The sequence below is a fragment of the Calypte anna genome, chromosome 1 (genome assembly GCF_003957555.1).
Source record: "Calypte anna isolate BGI_N300 chromosome 1, bCalAnn1_v1.p, whole genome shotgun sequence".
Taxonomy (NCBI): domain Eukaryota; kingdom Metazoa; phylum Chordata; class Aves; order Apodiformes; family Trochilidae; genus Calypte; species Calypte anna.
This window is the reverse complement of record NC_044244.1, coordinates 167,940,604-167,966,549: the sequence shown is the minus strand read 5'-3', so window position 1 is coordinate 167,966,549 and position 25,946 is coordinate 167,940,604. Positions and strand designations below refer to the sequence as shown.

The 25,946-nt window shown below is 40.2% G+C and overlaps 1 protein-coding gene across 1 annotated transcript in view; it reads left to right on the top strand.

Annotated features, from left to right (window-relative positions):
• The window catches only part of ENOX1 (ecto-NOX disulfide-thiol exchanger 1), a 141,166-nt gene that overhangs the window by 88,794 nt on the left and 26,426 nt on the right, over positions 1 to 25,946 (top strand). The window contains exons 8-9 of the mRNA XM_030456302.1: positions 6,975 to 7,159; positions 23,136 to 23,243. Coding sequence (XP_030312162.1) covers positions 6,975 to 7,159; positions 23,136 to 23,243 — 293 coding nt within the window. The remainder of the gene's footprint in view (positions 1 to 6,974; positions 7,160 to 23,135; positions 23,244 to 25,946) is intronic.

The window sequence follows — 25,946 nt, the reverse complement described above, 5'->3', positions numbered from 1 at the left end:
GGCTTAAAGTGGGAGATCAACCTTCAGTCCTTTGAGCCCTTTAGGGAATGATGGTTCAAGTGGATTTTCTGCATCTATGAATTCTCAGCTCCAAAATGAGCTCCTGAGCCAATGAACCCTTGTAAAACAGTAGTGTGTAATCTGGGTCTTATTCCTAGGACTGTCTAAAACAGTGAGGTTAAATTGCCTATTTAGTGTTTCTAATTAAAAGTCAGAATTTGTGAGAGCATGGTGAAATTCAAAGAGATGGTGCTGATCCACAGTCTAGAAAGTTTGGAAGCCACTAGTCCAGAAACTTAGAATGGCAGTATTCATTTAATGATCTCTCTAGGGCTTTAAATAAAATTTTGGATAGGATGAGACTCATCATAACACCACAGGAGCTGGCAGCACAACTCTCTGGGGCATTCCTAGTCCATTGCAGAGCCAGAATTTGTGTGCTACAATTTATTTTTTAGCCCAGCTGGACTTTAATCTGCTCTCCCTTTCCCTACACTTTGCTATTTGCAAAGAGATATAGTTCATTACACAAGAAATAATAAGCCTTCATAAATTAATGGTGAGGCAGATGTGTAGTAATCCTTGGAAAGAAGAGTGCTGGTGATGAAGTCTACTAATCAAGAGGAAGTTTTATAAACTGAGAAAATCTCTCTTCAGAGAAATGCTTTGATACATCTGGAAAATTAAGAAAATTACCACTGCCTTTCTTGTGCCACCACCAGGAGTCCTACCACACTTCATTTTCTCTTCCTTCACAGATTGAACTCAGGTCCCAAATCTTCTTTTGTTCCACCTAACCCTTCCTAGAATCTGATCTCTGCCTTTTTTCTGTCAAATTTCATATCCAAACCTTGTGACCTTATGTTTGGCTTCCATTAGTTACTTTTCTTTAGCTCTCACTTGAGCCAGGTAGCACACAACATATCTCCTAAGACCATCTATGCTATAATTCTTCTAAAACCATCTTCCTTACAGATGACAAATGCCATTGTTGCTTAACTTATTGAGTTTTCTGCAGCATCAAAACATAGCTCATGCCCTTCTGGATCCTACAAAAAACTTATTTCCTTGCTGAATTTACCCAGGTTCACAGTTCACCTATTTGAGAAACAAGAAAGCTAGCTAGAGGCCAAAGATAGCATTTATTATTTGTATTTATAGTTGTGAACTTTGTGTCCTTATTTTTCTTGTCTCATATTTGTTCAGTCCCTCAAGCTGAAAACTCTTTGAAGAAGAAGCTGTGTCTTGCAAGATGGCTTTTTCTTTTTTTTTTTTTTTTTTTTTTGACATCATAAATGCTCTGCAATGGGAGTGATGAAAAAAAATTACCATAATAACAGCCATCATTTTGACAAGTTTTGATGTTTTTCTTGTTGATGGTATCAAAAGAAGCATTAGATCATTTAAAATCTTATTTTCAAGGCAAGAAATTAGGATAAAGGCATTAGTAGAACTCTGATGGCAGAAAGTCTTGGGAATGTATTCTTCATCTACTTTCACCCACATCATTCCCTCAATACATTGGCTAAAGTTCTAAAACCCTGAGAAGTTCTGATGAAGAGGCAAAAACCAAAATATCTGAAGACAGACAAATAATCACAGCTGTTGTCAGTTTTATGATCTATTTCTATACAGTTCCAGTAGAATGTATAGGGGAAAAATCAGTAGGAAAAGTTCTCCTTAGGGGACCTACAGGAAGCCCGTGCTCTTGAATTTCCTAAAGGGTTTTCTGTTATTGTTGCCAATGTTTGCTCACTTGTTTTCTAGTTTTATTTCCAGATTGCCTCAGACTCTTGAGATAAGCTACTGCTTGTGCATTTCAACCCAAAATGTCCCCAGGATGCAAAGTAGCATTCTGCCATTAATGTTAACCATGGTGTTATTAGGTCACCACCTCATGAAAAATACACAGCCCAGGTGTTCATTAATAAAAGTAGCAATCTCAGTTTCAAAAAATCTCAATTTCCAACTAACTTTCTCAATAAATAAATACATGGAGTGATGTGGGGTGTTCACTTTATTTCTTGGCCATTATAACATGATGTTAGAGTCACAAAATAGACAATTTACACTGTATCACCTGTAAAGACTTACTCCACCTTAAAGGTAGAAATCAATACCAAGAAAGCACGTTCCTAACTAGCTAAAATAGATGCCCTAGAAAAACATAATTAATTGTTTGCTTCTTCTGAGACACCAATGAGTATATCCTTAGACTTCAGTGAAATTCTGATCAGCAAGTTATTTCTGGTTTTAAAAACAGGGTCTTTTTCATAGAATCATAGAATCATAGAATAGGCTGGGTTGGAAGGGACCTCAGAGATCATCGAGTCCAACCCTTGATCAACTACCGCCACAGTCACTAGACTATGGCACTGAGTGCCATATCGAGTCGCTTTTTAAATGTCTCCAGGGACGAAGAGTCCACCACCTCCCCAGGCAGCCTGTTCCAATGTCTGATCACCCTTTCCATGAAAAAATTCTTTCTAATATCCAACCTAAACCTCCCCCGGCACAACTTAAGACCGTGCCCTCTTGTCTTGCTGAGAGTTGCCTGGGAAAAGAGACCAACCCCCGCCTGGCTCCAACCTCCTTTCAGGGAGTTGTAGAGAGTGATGAGGTCTCCCCTGAGCCTCCTCTTCTTCAGGCTGAACAGCCCCAGCTCCCTCAGCCTCTCCTCTAGCCTGGGTCCACTACCTGGAGCCTCTTTTGCCACTGAAGCTGTTGCCACATTGCATGTAGCACTTCTGCCTCAGCCCAAGGAAATCACACCAACCTCTTAGATGCCCTCCAAAGATCAGTGGGAAAGTTTCCCCCACTTGCCTGGGTCTGGTCTTTCTCCAGCCATTTCTCTGAGACCGGCAGGTATCATTTTGCATCCTCAGTGGAAATGCTGTAAAGCATATATATATATGCTTATATATATGCATATATATATATACATATATATTTGACCAGTGATAGGACAAGGGGTAATGGGTGTAAATTGGAGCATAGGAGGTTCAAGTTGAATATTCGAAAAAATTTTTTTACTGTAAGGGTGACAGAGCCCTGGAACAGGCTGCCCAGGGGGGTCGTGGAGTCTCCTTCACTGGAGACATTCAAAACCCGCCTGGACACGTTCCTGCACGATGTACTCTAGGTGGCCCTGCTCTAGCAGGGGGGGTTGGACTACATGATCTTTCGAGGTCCCTTCCAACCCCAAGGATTCTATGATTCTATGATTCATATATTGAGCTGATTTGTAGCTCTGTTTGTTTAGGGAAGAATATTTAGTTCTGCTTCCAGCACAGGCAGCTATTTGACACTCCTGTCAGAGTTTCCTTTTGATCTGGCTTCTGTGTATATAGTTCTTTTGCAAATGCTTTCAGAATTCTTTGTCTTTTTATCCCAAGGTGCTTTTTTGCATGACTAAGAGAGGAATTCTCTAGATGAGTAACTCCATTCCCAAACTTTGGCATGAGGAGTTGCATTGACATGAGATGACTGAACTTATTTAAAAAAAAAAAAAATGTTCATCAGCTTTATCAGTAAAGTCCCAGCAAGAATTTCTGTAAAACTTAAAAAAATTCTAATGTTTTAAAATTATTATTGCCTGTTCCCAAAAATTGTCTTCTGATTGTATTTCAGTGATGTATTTCTGATTGTATTTCAGATGAATCTAAGTGCCTTTTTAGTATAATGTATAATTACATGTAAGTATTTTAAATTAAACACAAAAATAACTTATAATTAATTTTATACTTGATAGGCATTTTTTTTTGGATACTGAAGAGACATCAGTCTGAATCCAGTTCACTAAAAATATAAAAACTATAAAATGATAGCTATGTTAGGTCAACCTAAAGAACTTTCCTGATTTTGTTTAGAACAGTTACCCAGTGCTGAATGACTTGAAGCCCCTGGGATCGACCAGATGTCTTTCTTTGATGCACTCACCTTTTCTGCTGTCCATTTTGTCCACAGATACTAGGAATCCACTATTTGTAGCTTTGAATTAATTAGCAAAAGAACTAGGTGTATTTAATATCATTTAATATCATTTGTGGACGCTTATCTATCATTAATTAATTTTAAAAGCTTGTGGCAATTCACAACTGTTGCATCTTCCTTTTTTAAGGACATATTTCTCCTACCTTTGATTTTGTCTTTAATATCTTATTTTGAATGGCTGGAAGATCACCAGAGTGTATAATAATGTTGATCATAAATTCTACACAGCTGGGAATCCTTACTAATATCTCAGACTTATCTCTGCTGAATTCTTATTCTCTCACTTTAGGATTTTTCCATTTTGTCTTAAAATAGATTGAAACCTCTTCCAAATGCAGCTTTTCTCTTTCAGTGTCTGCAGTCTAGAACAGGGCACTCGTTCTTCAATGGGACTTCTTGGTAGTACTGTACTGTAATTACTGCTATATTGTCATACAGGATTTAATGTAATATACTAAAAAAAAAACTAAAATAGTAACATAAAATATTGGCATTCAGAGATACAACTCTAAATTTTTTAGCAGGGAAAAAGCTGTGTTCAGTGCAGGACATGGTACTCCAGGTGGCATCTCATAAAAGTGGAATAGAGGGGGAGAATCAGCTCCCTGACCTGCTGCCCACACTTCTTTTGATGCAGCCAAGGATCCAGTTGGCTTTCTGGGCTGCAAGTGTACACTGATGGCTCATGTTGAGCTTCTCATCAACCAACACCACCAAATCCTTCATGGAGTATGCCCCTTATGGTCTCCTTTCATGCTCTCACAGACCAGAGGATAGGCAATTTCTGGCTAGAAATGAGTATAGCATTTAATTTTTTATTTTTTTTTTAATTTGGGAAAGTCTAATTTGTATGAGTAAAAGTGGCAAACTTTTTACCAGGGCCTGAAGGGACAGGACAAGGGGCAATAGTTTGAAATTGAAAGACAGTATATTTAGACAGGACATAAGGAAGAGATTTTTTATGGTGAGGCTGATGAGATGTTGTCAGAGGTTGTCCAGAGAAGTTGTGAATGCCCCATCACTGGAAACATTCAAGATCAGGTTGAACAGGGCCTTGAGCAACCTGGTGTAGTCACAGCTGTCCCTTCTTGTGACACATGGGTTGGGCTATATGCTCTCTAAAGACCCTGTCTAACCAAACCTTTGAACTTTTATTTGAGTTCTTGTTAGGCTCAGGTCTATATTTGCCAGGCTTTTTTTTTCTTTCTTTTTTTTTTTTTTTTTTGGGTTCTTAGAAAAATTAAAAAAAAAAAAAAAAAAAAAAAGCATTTCATCCTCTTATTTGCCCACTGGACTCATCACTGCAATTTCTTTAGGGTAAATTTTGTCATGGAAGGGTGATTACATGCTTTTCAGAACAATTTAATTTGATGTAACAATACTGTAACTGTTGCTAAATCTTCCAGAGAGATTCTGCAGAATATCCACATTAAGTGTAATAACCAATCTATGTCTATATTTGAATAGGAGCTAACTATGCTTGATTTTGCATAATGCAAGTGTACTTTTTCAAAATTAATAAAAATTTTCTTCGAAAGGTTGATTTGTCTTAGCAAAGATAAAACATTTTTATTGGTAATAAAATACTGTGGCATTCTATCTAAGTGCTGGTATAATTTCACAAATGTGTTGAATCATGTTATCATGGGGAGCAGGGGACTCATTATCTGCAGAAGGTCTCGACAAGAGAGGTCTAACATTAAATGAAGTTAATACACAGTGTCCTATAATTTGGAGTTTAACCATATTGCTATTGTAGGTGAGCAAGAAAGAATTCTGTCATACCAAGCCTGAAATCATTTAATCAGGAATGTAAATCAGTGATGTGCTTCAGTTACCAAATGTTGATAGAATTGGCTATGCTGGATTGTTTGGGTTTGGTTTTTGTTTTTTTTTTAATTACAGCTGCACTGTAATATTGTTGTGTTACCAGGTTCCAAGGAGGAAAATAGTATAGTATGGCAGTTTGTGATGCCAAATGACCACAGCTACTGCCAAGTATAAATACTACCAGGAGTAGGTTCTTCTATAGGATGATAACCACATCCCTAAAGTAATGAACGCCACATCTTCCCTACATGTATTTCTGTTTGGATAATTTATTTAAATAATGTTCCCAGTACATGGTTTATAGCCTTCTGCCTTTTGCTACACAAATTTTAGCTTATATTGCAGACTGTGCAAGTCATTTGGCAAATGTAATTTCCATCCCTGCATGCTAATCGATTTCTTCACAAACACCTGCTATCAGTTATGATAATAAAAATGCCATTCTAAATTGAAAAGGGGCCAAATGGAGCTTCCTAAGGAAATGACTTAAGTGTCTTTCAATGCCTTTAATGTACTAATGTTCTTGTAGTGCCAACACTTTTTTTGGAGCATTTGCATTTTATATAATTTTACTCTATTACATCATTTTTTTCTGTCCAAATGGTTCCTCATAACCATTGCTGTGAAGTCATTCAAGGCAAGATGAGAGAAGAATTTCTGTATTTCCACTCTGGTGGGATTAAGTCCAGCAACTTGACGTAGTCAAAATTCCTTAGCACAGATCTGTTTGGAACATCTGGCCACTACACTAGGTGTATAAATACCTTAGAATAAACACTAAAGTGGGTGTTTCAGTTCCTATAGGATCACTGGGAAAATGTTGCAAAGTTGGTGGGTGCTTTGACCTTGAACTGCATGCCAGTTTCTTCCTAAAATACAAGCCTAAATTTAGCAGCCAGATTGCAAGTCACATTTGAATTATCCAGAGTCACTTTATGGCTCCTTCCATCCCAGGAAATAACTTCCCAGCTACAGTCTTTGCCAGAACCTAATAATTTTCAGCTCCACTGGGTCTTGTCTCAGCTGCAAAGTGTCTCGCTGGCTTTCAGCTGTATTGTCATCTCCCCTGACAACGTCCTCTGCATTTTTTTTTTTTTTTGTAAGGAAACAATCCATTTTACTGATTTTTTCACATTTTCATTTTCTCTTAGCTCTGGCCGCCCAAGCGTACGCTCTCAAGGAAGAGAACGATAGTCTGAGGTGGCAGCTGGATGCTTATAGGAACGAAGTGGAGCTCCTGAAACAGGAGAAAGGACAGCTCTTCAGAACAGAAGAAAGCCTTACAAAGGACCAGCAGCTGCAGTTCCTGCAGCAGACAATGCAAGGCATGCAGCAGGTATTGCCATGGAAGAAAAACATGGGTCTTCTTTTTTAGGAAAGTGATACCGTGGGGGCTGCGCTGTGTTAGCCTTGAAGATCCTGATTCTTTTTCAGAGTCAAAATCTTATGGAGTTTAAACGGGGGGAAGCAGGGGAGGAATTTGGGATGTTTTAAGGGATAGTCATTTTGGGAATTCATGAACTGTAAAGCCATTCATTGATCATTCAAGAAAACTCCTTATGCATGTTTATTTATGAAGAAATTACCTTGGTACATCCCCTGTTGCTCTCCTCACTTAATGCAATTCTGCACAAAAGTTCAAAAAGGATCTTTGAGTGTAGCATAGCCAGTGCTCTGTGGTGCCTTCTTTTGCATTCATCTGCATCATTAGATGCATCTCCACTTCTAAGCTTTGCCTTTTTTCTGCTGACTCTTGTTTAAGGATGACTGGGATGTCTCCAGCTTGACCAGACTACCCTCCTGCTAACTTGCAAATAGATAGCAACATCGATGCTGTCTCCTGAGCTTTTATCAATTATGCTGACCCAGGGATGTAATGTTTTTATCCACACAATTTTTAAGTGGCTTAGTTCAGCAATAACAAAACTTTTTCTCAGACATCAGTCAGACAGAAACCTAATGTGTGCCAGTTTCTCTCTCCCATCCTCCCTTATTTGTCAGTGTGCTCCCCATGTTCAGCAGCACATGCTTTATCTGCCATGTCCACTTAAGTGTAAGCACCTCTTGTTTAACATGCATGAGTATAACATCTTTCCTGGCCTGGCATTGACTTTCAGCTGCTACTTAACACAGCAAAAGTGTAGTGGCTCACCATGACACTGGACTGGGGTCCCATCTAGAATGGAGCTTCTCAAGATGTCACTGCAGAGGTTAATTTTGCATCATTCATCTGTACCGTGAAGTAACTGATGCTCTCCTCTGTCAGTCCCAGTTATTAGATTCTGGGAGTTGATGTGTTGTACCTGTTTCCAGATTGTACTAAGCTGCTTTTTAATTACATTCATTAACATATGAGCTGCCTGGTTGGCTTAGGAGTTGCACTCCTATCATCAAATCCACTCATCAAATCCAAGAAATCTGCAGATCCCACCTAGCACCAAATAATAGAGCAGAAGAAAAACCTACACATCTTTATATGATCATAAACCTCTTGAAGCCTCTAGAGTGTTACAAAATTAAGGTGATTTATGGTACAGTGGAATGATTCTGAATGAAATATCTGAAAAATAGAAAATAAGAAATTGAAAATAAGTAATTGAAAATTCAGGAATAAAATCTTTCCTGAATTTAGTAATAAAGTCATTAATCAGAAACACTTGAGGTTGCAGGATACTGTAGGTATGCTTGAGGTCTATTCACAGTCTTATCCTTATAAAAATAGGTACTTAAATATCACTGTCTTCATTAAGTTTAACCGCATATATAAATGTTATGCTAAATTTCAGCCTGGTGCTAATTCTCCATTAAAACTGGTGAAAAGTGGGCACAAAATACTACTAAATCCAAATGCTAGAGCCCTAATGCTCATTTTGCATTATTGCAATTTCCTACCTGGGGTCTGGATGAGGGATAATCAAGTCTGTAGAATACAAATAGATTTCTGTTGTAACTTCAAGCAAATGTTAATAATGCAAGTCAGTAACACAGAGTGATTACTTCTCTCTCTCTCTCTAGCTAGCAATGGACACTGTAGTCTCTGTTCCTCTGAGGGTTTCTATGTTCGTGACAATATTGCTGTGAGGTTCAGAATTTCTCTGGTCTGCAATCTCAGGGTCAGACCTACTAAATCCCAATGGGATATAATTAGAGATGGCCCAAGGAGCTGGAGAAGACATTGCAGATAATCCAGTCTGACAATATGCTGAGGAGGGCAGCAACACAGGAGCATGGGAGGTGGAGTTCAGAATATTCGGAGGGAAATGGCCAGACAATTAGGCAGCTGGATAATGGCTTTGGATCTCAATGATTAGCCATCATTGTGACATCCCATAACCTCGGTGCTTTCCATGCAGTTCATGCATGAATATTTAGGAATAAACCTGTGATTTAGGTAGATTCTGTTTTATCTGAACTTGGTTTTGTAAATGTTGAGAGATGACAACCTCCAGCTGAAATTCATCAGTATAGCAGGAGCTCAGCATCTCTGGAAATCAGTCTCTCTATGAAATATTAAACACGTAGCCAGGACTTGAGCAGTAATAATTTAAGAAGACCTGTATTCCCTTTTATAATTTTGTATATATTAGAATTAATTTCAGATCAGGTAAACTGAATGCCATTGAATTCCCAAGCCTTACATATACATCAGCATTTAAAAAATGTATTTCTCTTCCTTTCCTCTTTTTTGCACCTGCTTTTCCATACACCTCTTCTTCTTCTAACTTTGAAAACTGAAGAGCAAGTGATTTAAGCTCCAGTCTGAAAAGCAGGTTTATAGAAGAAAAAGTGGATGCATTTTCAGAATCAATAAATGTTTTTATGAACATATTTGATGCCAAACAATAGCAAATATCACAATATCAATCTATATTTTTATGGAATTCTACCATCTGGATACTTTTCAGGATTCTTTCCCACATTTGCTGGACTGATGAAATGAATTTTTATTTTCTCTTCCATCATTCCTGTTGATCAAAGTAGCATCAGCAAAATCACACAGATGTTTGCTTATGAAGTGTGCTTTTATGGGCAGTAGCAGCAACCTGCTTATTTAGTGTGTCTAAAAAAGAAAATACTTTGGACTAATGACATTGAACTTATGGGGTTTTTAGTCAACTTCTTCCATAAAACTGTGTCACAGTTTAATTTCATACCCACTGTGAGATCTCAAACAAATGGAAATAATGTCTTGTATCCATGGTAACAAATGAGATACACTTTACCTGATTTTGAGATGGAAATTGAATTAACTTGTCACTGCTGCATAGGTGGTATTGCCTTCAATTTATTTCTATATGAGAACACACATACCAAGTATGTGTCAAATGGCTCTGTTTTTCCAGCAGTGTTTGGTATTTCACAAAGGGTGTGATCACAAGGAAGGATGTTTTAGGTGGGACTATTTTTACAATACTTCACAGCACAGATGTAAGAATTTTTAAAGTCTCGTCTCTCAGTCTGAAATGTTTTACCAGATACAAACCTATAGCTGATGCAGAAAGTATCACCTAGTAGTGTTGCTTAATGCTTGCCATGACAAGACTCAGTTTTCAGTGGGTGTATAATTTCTCAGAATTTGAACCATTTGGGTTTGTGTATTCCAGGTGGAGTAGCAAGCACAATTCTGTTGGAAAAAAAAAAAAATCTCATCAAAATCTTTCAACTATTCCAAAAACAAAGCGTGAAAACTATTATTTTGCTTCTTTGTTGTCCACCAAAGAAAATTATTGAGGAAATGCACTTCCCACCTTCATGCTTTGAAACAAGGATTCAATTTGACAGTGAGTCACTAGTGAATTAATGACTTAGTTTCCATACCCTTTATAAAATCTGCCTGAAACTGACATTACAAGCCTTTGAAAAATGTCTGTTTGCCATATAGGAGATGGCATTCATTAGTGCATATCTAAGCAAATCTTAGATTTTTACTGCCCGTCCAGGGCTGTTCATGAACAAGCTCCATAGCAGAGCAATTGGTGCAATGTTTTACCCCTCAAGCTACAGAGCACATCTCCTTCAGCATGGCTGTCTAATTGAACAAGTAAGTTCCCCCTTTTCATCAGGCTTAATTGGCCAAGGTATGGGGTCATGCTTGCATAGCTGGGCTGATCCCTGCAGTGGTTCATTTGCCAATAGACTGGTAATTCTGGATGGTACTTCATTGCATCATGTAAATGGATGATAATGTTCTTTCGTCTCACAACTCTCTGCATGTGACTGGCTGAATTTAAGCTCCTGCAGGCAAAGGTGTCATCCAGGAATCCTTATTTAAACTATGATTCCACTTTACACCTGGGGGGTTCCAGATTGGATATCAGAAGAATTTTTTTTTCACTTTGAAGATAGTCAGATATTGCAATAATCACCCCAGGGAAGTAAGCGGTGGATTCCCCAACAGTGGACACTTTGAAGACTCAGCTTGACAAGGTGGTGAACCATCTCATCTAAACCACTTTCCTACCTAGAAAGGTTGAATTAGATGATAGTTGAAGTCCCTTCCAACCTGGTATTCTATGTTTTCTGTATTCTATGTTTTCTCCAGGAAATGCAGTGCTACAGGCTGGGCACAGAGTGGCTGGAGAGCATCCAGGCAGAAAGGGACCTGGGAGTCTGGATTGACAGGAAGCTGAACATGAGCCAGCAGTGTGCCCAGGTGGCCAAGAAGGCCAATGGCATCCTGGCCTGTATCAGGAACAGCGTGGCCAGCAGGTCCAGGGAAGGGATTCTTCCCCTGTACTCAGCGCTGGTGAGGCCACACCTGGAGGCCTGTGTCCAGTTCTGGGCCCCTCAGTTTAGGAAGGAGATTGAGGTGCTGGAGCAGGTCCAAAGAAGAGCAAGGAGGCTGTGAAGGGATCCAGCACAAGTCCTGTGAGGAAGGGCTGAGGGAGCTGGGGGTGCTCAGTCTGGAGAAGAGGAGGCTCAGGGGAGACCTCATCACTCTCTACAACTCCCTGAAAGGAGGGGGTAGCCAGGGAGGGGCAGCCAGGCAGCCAGGCAGATGCCAGTAAGACAAGAGGGCATGGACTTAAGCTCTGCCAGGGGAGGTTTAGGTTGGATATTAGGAAGAATTTCTTTACCAAGAGGGTGATCAGACATTGGAAAGGGCTGCCCAGGGAGCTGGTGGATTCTCCGTCCCTGGAGGTTTTTAAGAAGAGACTGGATGTGGCACTCAGTGCCATGGTCTGGTAACCACAGTGGTAGTGGATTAAGGGTTGGACTTGATGATCTCAGAGGTCCTTCCCAACCTGGCTGATTCTGTGACTCTGTGAAAGTGCTTACATTCTGCTATCACAGTTGTTGAGGTGTAACCTGAGACATTTAATGGGCACCTCATTGGCCTGGTCCCCTAAAGGGACCAATTCATTATTTAAACTCAGATTCACAGTCCTATCACATAGTGACAGCCTGGGCTTCTCTTCACTGGCAGTGATGAATCAAAGCCTACCCACGGGGTTATTGCAAGAGCAGAGAACTCATGGGGTGCATCCTAGACTTAGTGCTCAGGGTAGAAAGAAAGAACAATAGAAACAGGTGTGGGTGGTAGGCACTGGTGTGCTGCTGTGAGTGCTGGTTACCTTGGGACATCTCAGCAGGAGACTGAATAAATTCTGGCCCTGTTGATGACCCATGTAGGTGTTACTCTTAGGCAGCAGATGAAAGTCTTCTTTTGTCTTGTCTACTTTTTTTCCCCAAACAATAACAAATTTCACTTGAACAGCAATGTTGATTGGGAAGCTGGGCACTCAGAAGGCAGGAATTGCCAGAACTACTGTGTATTTTGCTTTGTACACCTCAGAGACCCTTCCCTGTTCTCTGCTGCAGACGGAGAGCACACAGTTAATCATTGCCTATTCAATACCTTCCTGTCCTGGCTGTTCAATATGCAACTCGAGGTCTTCCTGCAAAGGCCACATTGCTCCTGACATTTCCTACCTCCTGAGGACCAGCTTTTGCAGTTTACTAATTATTTAAGAAGTAAAATAAACAGCACATGCATCTGAGACTTATTCACCTTTTTTTTAAAGGCCTCTGAGAAATGCCAGGTGACTAGCAATCATTTCAGGCTTTCAATGTTCATCCAAGGAAGGAAAATTTGGTCTGGGTTATACCCCCCTGTTGTGGTTGGGAGGGTGAGAAGAGCTGCTGGAGTGTATCATAGCTCCCATTTTATCCTCACTGCTCTCTCAAAGGAAGATGCTCAGGGTACATGTTGGTGATGTGGGGTGTACACAGGTCCCACAGTACTGGCTGAGAGCCAGATTAAGACCTTTTTGTATAACTGAGGTGGCACTAATGTCATCTCTTAGCTTTTTAAACAAGATCATGTGCCTCTTATGTATTGTAAGCACCCTTGGGTGAAAAAGCCAGAGGTACCTAGTGTTGGCATCACTGTGCTGCCTTTGAATTGAACTGGATTTCTATCATTCCCAGCCACTGAAGCAGAGCCAGTCCATTTTCAGATGTCCTCACTGAGCTAGCAAATTTTTCATTCTACAAGCACAGGTGGCATTGCTTAGGTCTTTCCTTTCCTATCCTGTATGAAAAGTATTTTTTTCTCATATAAATAATGGAAGAACTGACTATTCCCATAGTCCATTTTCTTTCAGTGGGTACAGGGAGGAAAAGCCAACCAGCTATTAGGATAGGGCATCATGAGATTTTTTTTCCACATCAGTCTCCTAACCAATCAACCACCTATTAAATTCCAATAAAACTCAGCTGGCATTTAGGTCTGCAGCTCCCAGCTCCTTTTGCAGAAGTTGTTAACTGTCACATCCATTCCCTTCTCTCACATACAAACTTTCTAAAATGTCAGAAGTCACTGTTTGCTGAAGACTGCCAAATCTTGTGCCTTGTGAGTGCCATGACCATTATAATAACCATTTGCCTTTAATGATACAGGTTCTAGAAGCAGTTTAGCACTGAAATTAACATCATTGTTGAATAGATAGGGCATGTTATGGCTGTATTTATTAATGTAGCCCAAATGCATAGGAGATTTGTAGTCTTTTTTTTAACCACCTACGTTTGCTCACCAAACATCTGTTCAGCACATAACCCACCTAATCTGCATAGGCACAGCTATAAACTGATTTTTTTCTCCAAATTCAGCACTAAAGAGAAGAGTAAATAAAAGAGACATAAAACATTGCCCATCATATTTGCCTTTTATTTGCTGAATAAACAGATCAGAATAGTTACTTTGGACTTTTTTTTTTTTTATTTATTACTACCTTTGAATATGAACTCCAGTTAGACCCTTCTGTTTTCCTATCAAAGTGCTGCTGGCAATATTGATCAGCACTGATAATTTATGGGGAATGGATACAAGAAAAATGAGAAGGATTGGATGCATCATCCAGTTGTCCACTTCTGTGCCTATCTTTTCTTCTTTCACCCTATAGCTGGTATTTGGAAGCTGGGTAAGAAATATTTCTGCTCACAGGATGGAGATAAAAGTTCCCATAAGTATCTTCTCTTTTCCCTTGTGCTTTTCAGTTCTGTCCTCATTCAAACTTCCAGAAAATACTTACTCTTTCTGATTACATTTTTTTAAAAAGAGCAGCTGGCAATTAAGAGCTAATTATTTACCAGATCTCAGACAAGCCAAATGAGTTCTCCTCTGTTTTTAACAACCTTTTCTTATTGAAAGTAGTGTTTAATTTATCACTTCTGCCACCACCACTTCAACAATATTAGGGGAAGTGTAAATAAGGGCCCAGAGATGCTTTAGCACCATATTCTTGATAACTTATCTAGTGGTAAGGTGGTGGAGGGTAGCATCTTTTTTTCATGCTACCACTGGTAAAGCTAAACTAAGATTGGCAGCAAGAATGAACACTTTGGAGAGAAAGAATCAAGTGCACACATTTTATTTAAAATATCAAAAAATCAACTAATATCTTCATTAACATGCCTGAGTAGTCTTGTGGTGTTGAAGGACAGATCTCATAAATTTTACAGTTCAGTTCTTACATGAATTCTTTAAAAGATCCTAAATGCTAACATTGGCTTGCTGATTACATAGTTTCCAAATTAGTTTGACAGTATCAGTACTAGGAATTGTGCTTCCACTACTAGGAATTGTGCTTCCATGGGAATTACAGTAGGCAAATTGATTCTCTTCCCTAACATCATTCTTCTAATTTAAATGTGTCATGTCTTCTGATTTTCCTTCAGAATAAATAAAATAATTTTTCTTGAACATGAAATCCAAATTTTTAAAATCTTATTTGGTTTGTTAAATCCTGCTGTGTCATCCTCATGGGAAAGCATCCCTGCCCACGCAGGGAGTTGGAACTAGGTGATCTTTAAGGTCCCTTTCAACCCAAACCATCCTATCATTTGTATGGTTTGCAGTCCCATGAAAGAAGAGATAGGATCATACAGTTCCAGAGCCATTGGTGAGAAAGTATCCACAATTGTGAAAGATATCACATGGGTGAAAGGTTGGAGCTGATGAGGCTGCTATGAATGGATGACCGTGTCTTCTTTTGACTGTGCATTGTACGCAGTGCCAGAGGGTTGCCTTGGAGGACAGATAAAAAGGGAAAAAGAAACATGATGCTTACCTGGAATCACCCCTCTTCCTTCTTTCAGGATCAGAACAAACTGTAAGCCCATCTGTCTCTTCACCTATCACCAGTACAGCCAGTACAGGGCTATGTGATGTGCAGTCACCTCATTTAGCAAAGGGAGAAGGAAGCTTTAGTGCTGAGGTGCAACAAGCTTTGGTCAGATTTCTGGCCTCCAGAGGCCACAATCAAAATCAAAGACTCTGTAATCTGTTGTGAAAGTTAAATCACAGGGAAGAATCCCTGATGCCAGCACTAAATATCTATCAGTAAACTTCACTTCTGAGAGGAGAGACTGTTTCTGTACGGTTTCTAAGGACTTGGGTCTTTTCCTCATTTGCTGCAGCAGTATATAGATGACCAAAGATAATTTGTCTTTCTTGAGGATTAAGTGATATACTTTAAAAATGACTTGTCAAAGGAATGATGTAGATTGGGTTTTAAGCCATCCATGTCCTCCCTTCATCTGCTGGCTGACCCCTAACACTTCCTCTTGTAGTTTGTGTGTCTAAATTATTATGCCTCACAGAAACAGAAGAAAGCAAGAGTTAATTATCTGATATCTTTTAGATACCCTTTGGAATCATAGAAGAACATAAGGTGCATCTGGAGATCATGTTCACCATTCCTCAGATCAAAGCAAAGGCAACTTTGGAGTTGTCTCACTTTTGCTTTTGACTGTGTCTGTCTCCTCCAAGGATGGAGAGTCCACAGTGTCTCTAAGCCTTTGTTCAAGTGGTTGGTCACCATCACCATGAAATATTTTCTTTTTACATCATGGAAATATTCCTTGTTCAATATGTTTCTACTCGCCCTCAGCCCATATCCAAGAAATGCCTGATGCCATCTTTTCTGTAACCTCCCATTGGGTAGTTTCAGTGCCTGTGTCCATCTATCTATTTCCTCATGTGGCACATTTCTGATATTGAGTCCTCTCTGCTCCTTCTCTGAGAACTGTAAATCTGTAGGACCTCTGCAGTCAATCTAATAGCAGGGGGAGGGGAGCATGGCAAACATCTCCCTAAGGAAGATGCGGAATTTTTTGGTAGTGCCACCACTCACACCCACCCATCAACCCACTCTGATGTGGCTAACCTGCGGAACTAACATGTTCAGGGGGGTCTTTTCCTCTCTCCAGAGTGCCAGTAAGACTTCCTTGGGCAGCAGATGCCCAGCAAGGAGAGACTGGGCTGTTGATCCGCATGCCCTCTTCACCAGGGCAGGTCTTGGACTTTATCATCATTGCAAGCCCTTTCATCCATCCATATAATTCCGTCCCCACAGTTCCTAGGACACAGGTGGTCACACCCTGAGAGGTGGCAGGGATGAGAAACACCATGGCAGTACGCTGTGCTTCTTTTTACTCCCTTAAAAAAAATCCACAATCATATTCTTTATTTTAATAAAGCCTTGTCATACATTATGGTGGCATGTATGTTGCCCTTACTGCTGCAACATGGTTAACTTCCTTGAGGGCTCATTTCTAAAGCTTCTTTGACTTGTCTTTCACATTCTCCTGTTTCCTTGGTGATTTGTCTGGCCTCATCAGCATCTTGTTACTAATGCATATTTGCTCAGCTGGGAAGTCACTTTCTCATTATTCAAGTCTGCCATGTGCTGGCCATTTATGATATGAAATCTTGTCTATCTTACAAAAAGAGAAAAACACTCTTCCAGATGGTCGATGGGACGGTACTGGGAGAGGGGTTTGTATTTTTACTTTGCAATTGGTTGTATACCTGAGATTTCATTTTGCTTCTTTCTTTCTTTTCCATCCACCTAAGGAGGATTCTGAAAATAAATGTTAAACATCCTTTCCCTCTGCATCTGTGAACAGGTTCTAGGTATTCTGAAACACACATTTTCCTCACTGATTTTTTACCTTTTCCATTTGGCAAACTCTCACTTATTTTTCTTTTTATAAAATAAAGTTAGAAAAGAATACAGCAAGGTTTTACTCGTGGGAAGAAAAAAAAAAGAAAAAGATAAAAAGAATAAACCTTCATAAATTAATAGCATTAGTAGCATAAGAGTTTTAATGTTTTAAGTAAAGTCTGCATCCTTTCAATGTCTACTGTTTCATACTTCTTTTTCTCTGACTCTTGTGTAGGTTTAGGGCTGTACACTGGCACAAGGGAGAACTGCCTCCTGGGGTTACTATGCAAGCCTTATTTCATTGGGACTGAAAATATAGGTTTAGTTGGGATATAGCCTGCTTATCTGAGGCACAAAAGTTCTGCCTTCATTGTAGGTACCCAGTGAGTCAGATATCCCCATTCTTGCTGTACAGGGTATATTTCCTATAAGTAGTAAATGGAGAGTAATACACTGAAACTGCCTGCACAACCTGGGATTAAAGTCAATGCTCCCACCCCAGAGGTGTTCTTCTGGCTGCTCTTCTTTACTTCCCTTTCTTTAAGGTCTTTGAAGCCTTTTCATACTTTGTTTCCCCCAGCTGAAGAGAAAACCATAACCAAAACAGCAGGGGCAGGACCATTCAGAAGAGCAACTGCTAAACTTGTGGCAAATGCTGGGTTTCCTTTTTCATTAGTCTGTCAGCCTTACAGTATTCTAAGCACAGCCTCAGGCCCTGTGGTCCCTTCTGATCCCTTTTCTTAGCATGCCAAGTTGATGGTTTCATGCTGGAAACCAGGCTTTCCTTCTAAGACCTTTCTTTGTCCCAGTAGGCTCGGTGTGTGTCCACACTTCTAGATACCTCCATAATTTTTATTTAAATGTACACATGTAAGGCTGCCTTTTGGGGAGAAGTGAAGACCTGTGGGCAGGGAGGAGGAGAGGAAAGAGGAGTATTTCATGGCTGCACAGTGGTACACAACAGCAAGCTATTACTTTCCCTTTAGGGCTTCTCATATATTTTGGAGGCACTGTGTGTCGTTCTGTCGTTAGCATTCGTGGCCACACTGGCACCACATTGTACACAGGCTGAGTAATTCATCTGCCTTCAGTAATGCCATCTATATTTAATGTTTCAGAAGCTGCAAAGAATTGGTTTAAGATGGTAATTTTCTGTCTGCACTTTCAAGATCTATGCAATATGGGCAGTACTGAACTGTCGCTGACAGCGATTCAGCATTGGAGGTGGGAATGTGTGAAAAAAAAAAAAAAAACCACAAGAAAAATAAAACACACACATCCTTCCCTTCCCATCATATAAAGAAATTAGCTACCCGTTTATGTACAGGGAGGATTTGCTCCTCATGAATGAATGAAGCTTAACACTGGGGAGTGATATTTACCATTTCTATACAGAGCAGCTCCAGAATTGCTATGGGAAGCAAGCAATCTGTCTTGCCTTTTTTTTTTATCATTATTTTATTTTTTACATCCAAAATGCATTGGTTAATCTCTGGAAAGGCAACCTATGGTTTAATGCTTTGTCCTTTCCTGTATGCTGCCTAGAAATGCCAGTAAGAGGGTATCAGTGGTGGCTCCCAGTCTGACCTGGACCTACTACATGGGTTCATGTATGAGGGGCAACCTGACAACCATGCTGATAAATGGTTTGGGTTGCCCATAGAGCAGCTGAGCTTCCAGATGGGTGCTGGTGGAATTCTAGACTGTGCAAATGTCTCTCACCAGGATGCTCAGAGCTGAGATTCTGGCCTAGGAAAAAGACCCTTGCCTAACATGCAGGGGGACCCTCAGAGACTCAAAGATTTGTACACTGACCATCACTGGAAGACATCAGAAGAATGAGCAGGATATTTCTTGGCTGTGTAAGCAAGAAGTCACTCCTTTGCCTGAGGAAATCAGGGAACTGATGTCTGAAAGCCATGGCTGTGCCATAAAGTTGAGGACATCAGGGCTGAAAGGAAATGGCCAGAGAGGTGATGCAAGGTTTAAGGAAGGGACACTTTGATTGCTGTGCTGGCAGTAGCTCTGAGACAAGACAGCAGGATATATATAACAGGTGGGAAGTGGGGTAGCAAATGCTGTGTGGGTGGGTGGGCATGGGGGGAGGGGGGAAAGCTCTGGCAGAAATGCTGGATGAGATGGCAAAGTGGGTGGAACAGTATCAGACAGCACAAACATTAAAATCAAGAACAATTTTTTAGTTTGATTGATTGTGATATATACTTTCAAGCAATCTGAAGGGCAGACAAAATATCTATAGGATCAATTTTTAATAAGAACACTTATGTGAAAAAATAAATAATTTTGAGTAACTAAATACCATCACCTTGGCATCATTGGTTACAATTTTATGGAGATGCTGCCTGTTAATAAGCAAGCATGACATCAGTCCCTGTTATGAAACTTGCCTCATTCCTGCCAGCATAAGATCCTCTTCCCATTTGCTTCAAATTTTGCCAAACATCACATGTTTGTGCTGAAATTTTTCAGGCTCTTTGCCTGTCTTAAGCTGATACTTTTTTTTCAGTCAAAGCTGTTTTTTCATTTTTCAAAATGAGACTGGAAGGGGAAAATAGACAGTTTGCCAGGTATAGCTTCCTGCTAAAACTTCCTGGTGGTGGCATCAGCCACTCAGGAGAAAGAAATCTTAATACCTGACCCATGCAAAATGAGTGGGTTCTGCAGCTTTTAGAGATAAATACCAGGGGGGGAAAAAAAAATGTTAAATCTCCAGGGAATGGCTGTAAGGTTTACACAAGTCTGACATCTTTGGGGGTTGGATGGCAAGATGTTTTTGTTCTGTGAACAAAAATCCTTATGTGTGAGTGGCAATATGGTACTTTAGTTACACATCCTCTGTTTTCCACCACTGCTGTGCAAATAGAACTCATTTGTTATCTTTGAAAATATAAGCCCATGCACAAGGTAAGCCTGCAGTAGTTGACAGCTTAACTGATGGAAGATTTTATCTTACACCAAGTGCTTTGCAGCTCATACTGCAACCAGAATGCAAACTCTCTTACCCCAGGCAAACTGAGCATGTTGGATGTTTTTTTCCTGGGATTCCTTTTCCTGGCTGCTCCAGAGCAGAGTACAAAGATGGAAAGCAAGGAGCATTTTTCTCTCTTGAGCTGAGTGTCTTCCACACCACTTCCTGCCAGGCTTGGGCAGTTGGAAAAATTGCCTCAATCATGAAAAGAAAGAAGTCAGGGTCAAAGGAAAAGTGTTATAATTAGACTAAATCACATTGGGATATCACAGTGGGAGATGTGAAAATAAAACAGTGGAATTTGGTGAGCTGGTCTGTGGTATGTTAAAGTTGGCCATGTAAGAGCCATTGGGAGGAAGTGAGCAGGATGAGGAAGGAGATTTCAGTTCTAGCAGAAGTGTAGCAAGTTCAGCCTCTAATTGAAACTTGGATTTGTAACAATTACTCAGTAGAGAAAAGGCTTTTCAGGGGTAGAGATGGACTGAAAACTCACTTGGGATATTCCAGATGGGAGTTTCTACTGTTTAGAAGTATGGACTGTGGGATTTCTCTCGGAAGCTTGGGTAATATCTCTGAATCAGGACGAAGGTGCAATCTGGATGATGGTGATGTTGTGCGTGGATATGCATGACTTTTCCCTTCCTTCAGAGGCTGTGGAGAAAACAAGATGGCTTGTGAGGTCTTTCTCAGTCCCCACAGTACTTGTAGCACAAGTATTGTAGGCAATAGCAATCATCAAGTCTCATTCTTCAAGATTTCAACTGGCTGCCTACAGATGAAAAGAAGGGCTGCCCCTTCATAATTGGCTTGATGCTTTCCTGACTTTGTGTGAGGATCCTTTCATTCACTTTGAATCCTCCCTTTGAATCATCAGAGGGTGGTGAGACAGATGGTCAGAGAAGACCCTGAGATGTCAGAGGGCAAAGACTCCTTTCTCTTAACGATTCCTGCCAAGTTCAGGTGTGTAACATCAGACAGGTTGCATCTGGGAAGGAGAGGACATTTCACCAGCCCCTTTTAGGTGACACATCTGCTTACCAAATCTCAGGTGTCTCATCTAGTGACCCTCAAAAGGGCTTATGCTGTCTCTCTGGTGTCTTATATGTTCTGCTTCTCTTCCAAGGGTTGAGGTCCCTTCTTTCTAAACTGCAGACATCAGCCAAAGCTGTCCTGGGTGAAGCTTAATGGTCTGTAATAACAGGAGATTGATATGACGTTGACCAAATGGTCCCTTCTGGTCTATAAAGTTATGAAATGTCTGGAAAACTGTAACCGTGCTAAGGACTGAATGGGTGTTGGTGTGTGGCATATGAGAGTATACACAAATTCAGTGAATCTTCTGAAATTTTAGGGAGTTGTACCCAATAGACAAGATGAACACAGGCCTAAGGTGGAAACCCACCTCAGGATATGCCAGAGTAGAGCCTCCCACAAAAAAGCTGGTCAGGCAAGAGCCTCAGTGGGACAGACCCTGAAATTTGAAATGCTCTTCTGCTGCAGCAGAATGGGTACACACACCTGAATAGCCCTAGAAGGCTCCCAGAGAGCAGTCCGGGTGGTGAGATCCATCAAAAAGCTAACCCAGCTGAATTGTGTGTGTGAGATATAATCAGACATGTACCTACGTGTATCTTTACTTCAGTGACTGAATTTATCCATCATACTGGTGTTCACTTGCAACAGAAATACACTACCAATAACTCCATCAATCCCAGGAATTCCATCTGTTTCCACGTGGCTCTGAAAACAACACTGCTCCCTCTTTGATGCCTGGGACTTCCAGTCTCATGGAGCAAGGCCAAGGCCTCTTTCTAGGCTTACTGTCTCCAACTTTCCAAGATGCTAAACAACTGCAATGTCAGTTTGACCCAGAGTTACCACAAGCACAAGCATAAACTAAGCTCTAGATGCTCAGCTACATGGTTAGATCAGTAACTCAAGTTAGTAAAGCAAGTCCTCATTCGAGTAGTCCTTACAAAGGAGAATGCTCCCAGGCAATATGTTACCTCTGCAAATGACAATTTCCTTTCTTGATCACTAAGGCAAAGCACCATAAATTCCTTTTTAATCTCCTCTTTCTCTCCTCTTGCTCATCAGCAGTGGAGAATTCCACGATCGATTCATCACTTCCATAGAAAAGTATTATTTCAGAATTAATTAAATCTGCCATTCTGCTCTTGACAGTCACAATAAATCTATGCAGAACCTAAGGCTAGCCAAGACTAGGAGACGTGGGCTTTTAAAGATGTCCTTACATCCCAGAATTCCCTTCAAAAGATAGGTTTTGGTCATCGTTTCTGTCTTCTTTCTGTCTGATATATTGATTGCAGGGTGTCAGTCTTACTGATCTAATAAAATATCCCTGAACAAGGGGGAAAAAAGGAAAGCTTTTGTCTTCTTGGCAACATAAAGTGAAAGCTTTCCAGAATATTGCTTTGCATAGAATGAAAATGGCTGTGGGCCAGTGACTAATTATATTAAAGGACTGAGCTTTTAAATTATTTATGCACCATGGTATTTACCCTAGTGTTATTAAAGCCACCGCATACACTTCTACAAATAAGATTTTGGTTCAGATGAGTGTGACAGTCAGTCTGTGGGTGATATACTGTACCAGCAGCTTCTACTTTAATGTAACAAACAGCTTAAGACACTTAAACAGATGCATTACTCGTGGACCACTGCTGCAGAAGGTGGTACAGATGAAAATAATTTACCTCTGGTCCATTTAGACACAGAAGAGATTACGCAACGATAATAAATGTAGGAGCAGACTGCAAAGTAGTGTTTCAAATGAGGATTTATCAAACTGAAGATTTAGAACTGCTTTGGATCCAGGTGATGCTAACCAGAAACTTCTTTTATTTGGGCAGCAATTGCTGAGCATACAGGAAGAATTAAATAACAAAAAATCTGAGCTGGAGCAAGCCAAGGAAGAGCAAACACATACACAAGCGATGCTTAAAGTCCTGCAGGAACAGGTGAGTGTTTTTTTGTTGGGAGACAAATGATGGTTTAGGCATGCTAAGGGAGCAGAGGGCTCACAGCTTCACCTCCAGAGTCTGTAAGAGTCTGGCCACAGAACATATTGAGAGCAAGACCTAACCTTATGTAGCCTGAGTGTCTGCTCTGATTAGCATTTGTGAACACAGCTGCAGCTAACACAGAGTTTGACAAAACAGTGGGAGGGAACCCTTATTTTATACTATCCAATATTGAATTTTATGCCTTGAGTAAGGTTTCTTCTTGTGTTATTCTACATAGATATCAGTCATGTGTGTTTTCCCTCTGAATTAAAAAAAAATATCAGAAGAGAGTTAAATATACTTGAAAAAAAGACCTTGGCATCTCCTCTGTTATTCACGCAGATATGAATATACAAAAAAATTAATCATAATGGCATTAGAAAGGTAGTTATAAATGCATTTATTTAAGCAGTGGGAAGCAAACCTTTGTAAATCTGATTATCACACAGTGTTCAATGACACTGAGTATGAGAGATTGTTTTATAAGCATGATAAGATGGATGGTTACACAGCAAAAAGAAAACCTGGTGCTAAATGTGAAAATCTGGAGATAAAACAGTGCATTGTGTGCAAGCATGGTGTGCACAAGTACTCATTTTCTGTATAGACCACTTCTTTTGGGCACACTGAAATCCCAAATCCCCACCTGTGCTATACAGGCACAGTCTCTGCTCTGAGACCTTATTTTAATCCTTTCCGTATAAACTTTAAGCTAAAATATTTAGTGGCTTGGTTAAGTAGTTGTAGCTTAAAGACTGTGGGATCTGAATTGCTTAGATGACAGAGATTTAAAATGCTGAAGATTCTGCTGTTCAAGATTTTTCATAATGTATGTGTGAGTATGTCTCCAGACGGATTTATATAGTTGACTTCCATACTGGGAAAAGTAAATTATGCTTATTTCAGAGCTTTTTCATGCTCATTATGAAAGCTGTGACATTGTTGCACACCTAATATTTGCTTTTGAACATGCCTAGTGACAAATATATTCTAGGATATAATAATTTAGATTCTGGAAAAAATAAAGCTATTATGTTCAGGTACGTGTTTTTAGCACAGTTACAAAGATAACTTAAATGAGAGCTGATTGAGAGCTGATGCAAGACTGTGTTATACAAAATGTTATGAGAAAGAATGGATTTAGGACTGACAGAATCTTTATAAATCAAATCCACCAGATCTCTTGAGTCAACTGCATCCCACTTAGATTTTTACATGGCATTCAGGTATGTTATAAAACACTTTTAAAAAGAAAAAAACAACCCCAAAAGTAAATTAAAAAAAAAAAAAACAAGCAAATAAAGAAATTTCATGAAATTCTTTTCTATCTTGGTAGCAATTAAATGCTGCAAAAATGTATAGGAAGATCTTACAGTGCTGGGTCCCAAGAGGGACCACCAGGGCAGAGTTTTGAATCTCTGCAGACTCCTACTAATTGTGAATCCAATGTGTGCTCATGCTAGGCAGAGAATAGCAGGAAGAAAAGCAGGATGGATCTGCTTTTCTCTTGAGAATTAGCTCTGAAACATGCCTAAGGCCAAGATGGTAAGTAGCCAGAATTCCTAAGGAGAGCTGTGCAGCCACTGTGCTTCCGCAGCAACCCTGAACTAGTTCCAAAACTTTCCAGGACAAGAAAAGCCCTTACAGTAATGACCCCCACTTGCCAAGGCTCAAAGCTTTCCTTACAAGCACCACAGCTCATCTGTGTGTTCTATCCGCAGTGGGTACTGAAAATCATCCAGCAGATTCAAGTAAATACGAACATTTCTTTCAAAAATAAATAGCACCAGACTCTTTCCTTGATTATATGACTTGGGTTTTGTGATATGCTTGCTAAAATCTACATTTTCATCTCAAGCTGGCAGAGGGACCCTGCCCCACCATGGGCATGTTTGCAGGGGGAGGTGCAGCTGTGCCTGAGCTCAGCACCATCTCACCCAGTTACACCAACCCAACCACATCCAGGCTGACATGGCATCTCCATCTCCTGATGGGAGAGATCCCATTTTTTTTCTGCACCACATTGCATGACTGTAGACAAAAGGCTCCTGGACCAGATTTGTCCCATGGCCATCCCATGGCTTTGGATGCACACAGCTTTGGAGGTTTTGTGTTTGATCTACCTCACTGCAGCATTAGATGTGCCAGAGATTTCTAAATCCTCAAGCCTTCTTCTCTCCTTTCAGGAAGGCCCTTGGCTATTTGTAGCCCTAGGTCAGCATGTTCATTGCTGGTAACATTTGCCACCAAGGCAAGTCCTGTTTTTCCAATATTTTCCTGTTTTTCCAATATTGTATCTTTTTCTAAGGCACCTATTCCAACATTTCACTCTTTAGGATGTGACAGAAGAATATAATTTAAATTTTAATTTAGAAAAAAAGCCCCCAATATTGGAAATTAAATGGGTTTTTGCCTCTGGGAATGCACTTACACATTCTCTACCCATAAGTTTTCCATGACTGTCTGCACTGTTTGACCTCCACTTCCTACTGGAGTGGTCTTAGTGTAGATGTGGATGCTCAGACATTCTTCCCTGGTGTCTGGCATCCTTTTTAGAGCATGGCAGGCAATAAAAGACACAGAAAAATACCTGTATGTGTTAGAGGATTGACTGGTGGAGCAATACCATGGTGGGAAACCATGGTGAGGTGAAAGCCT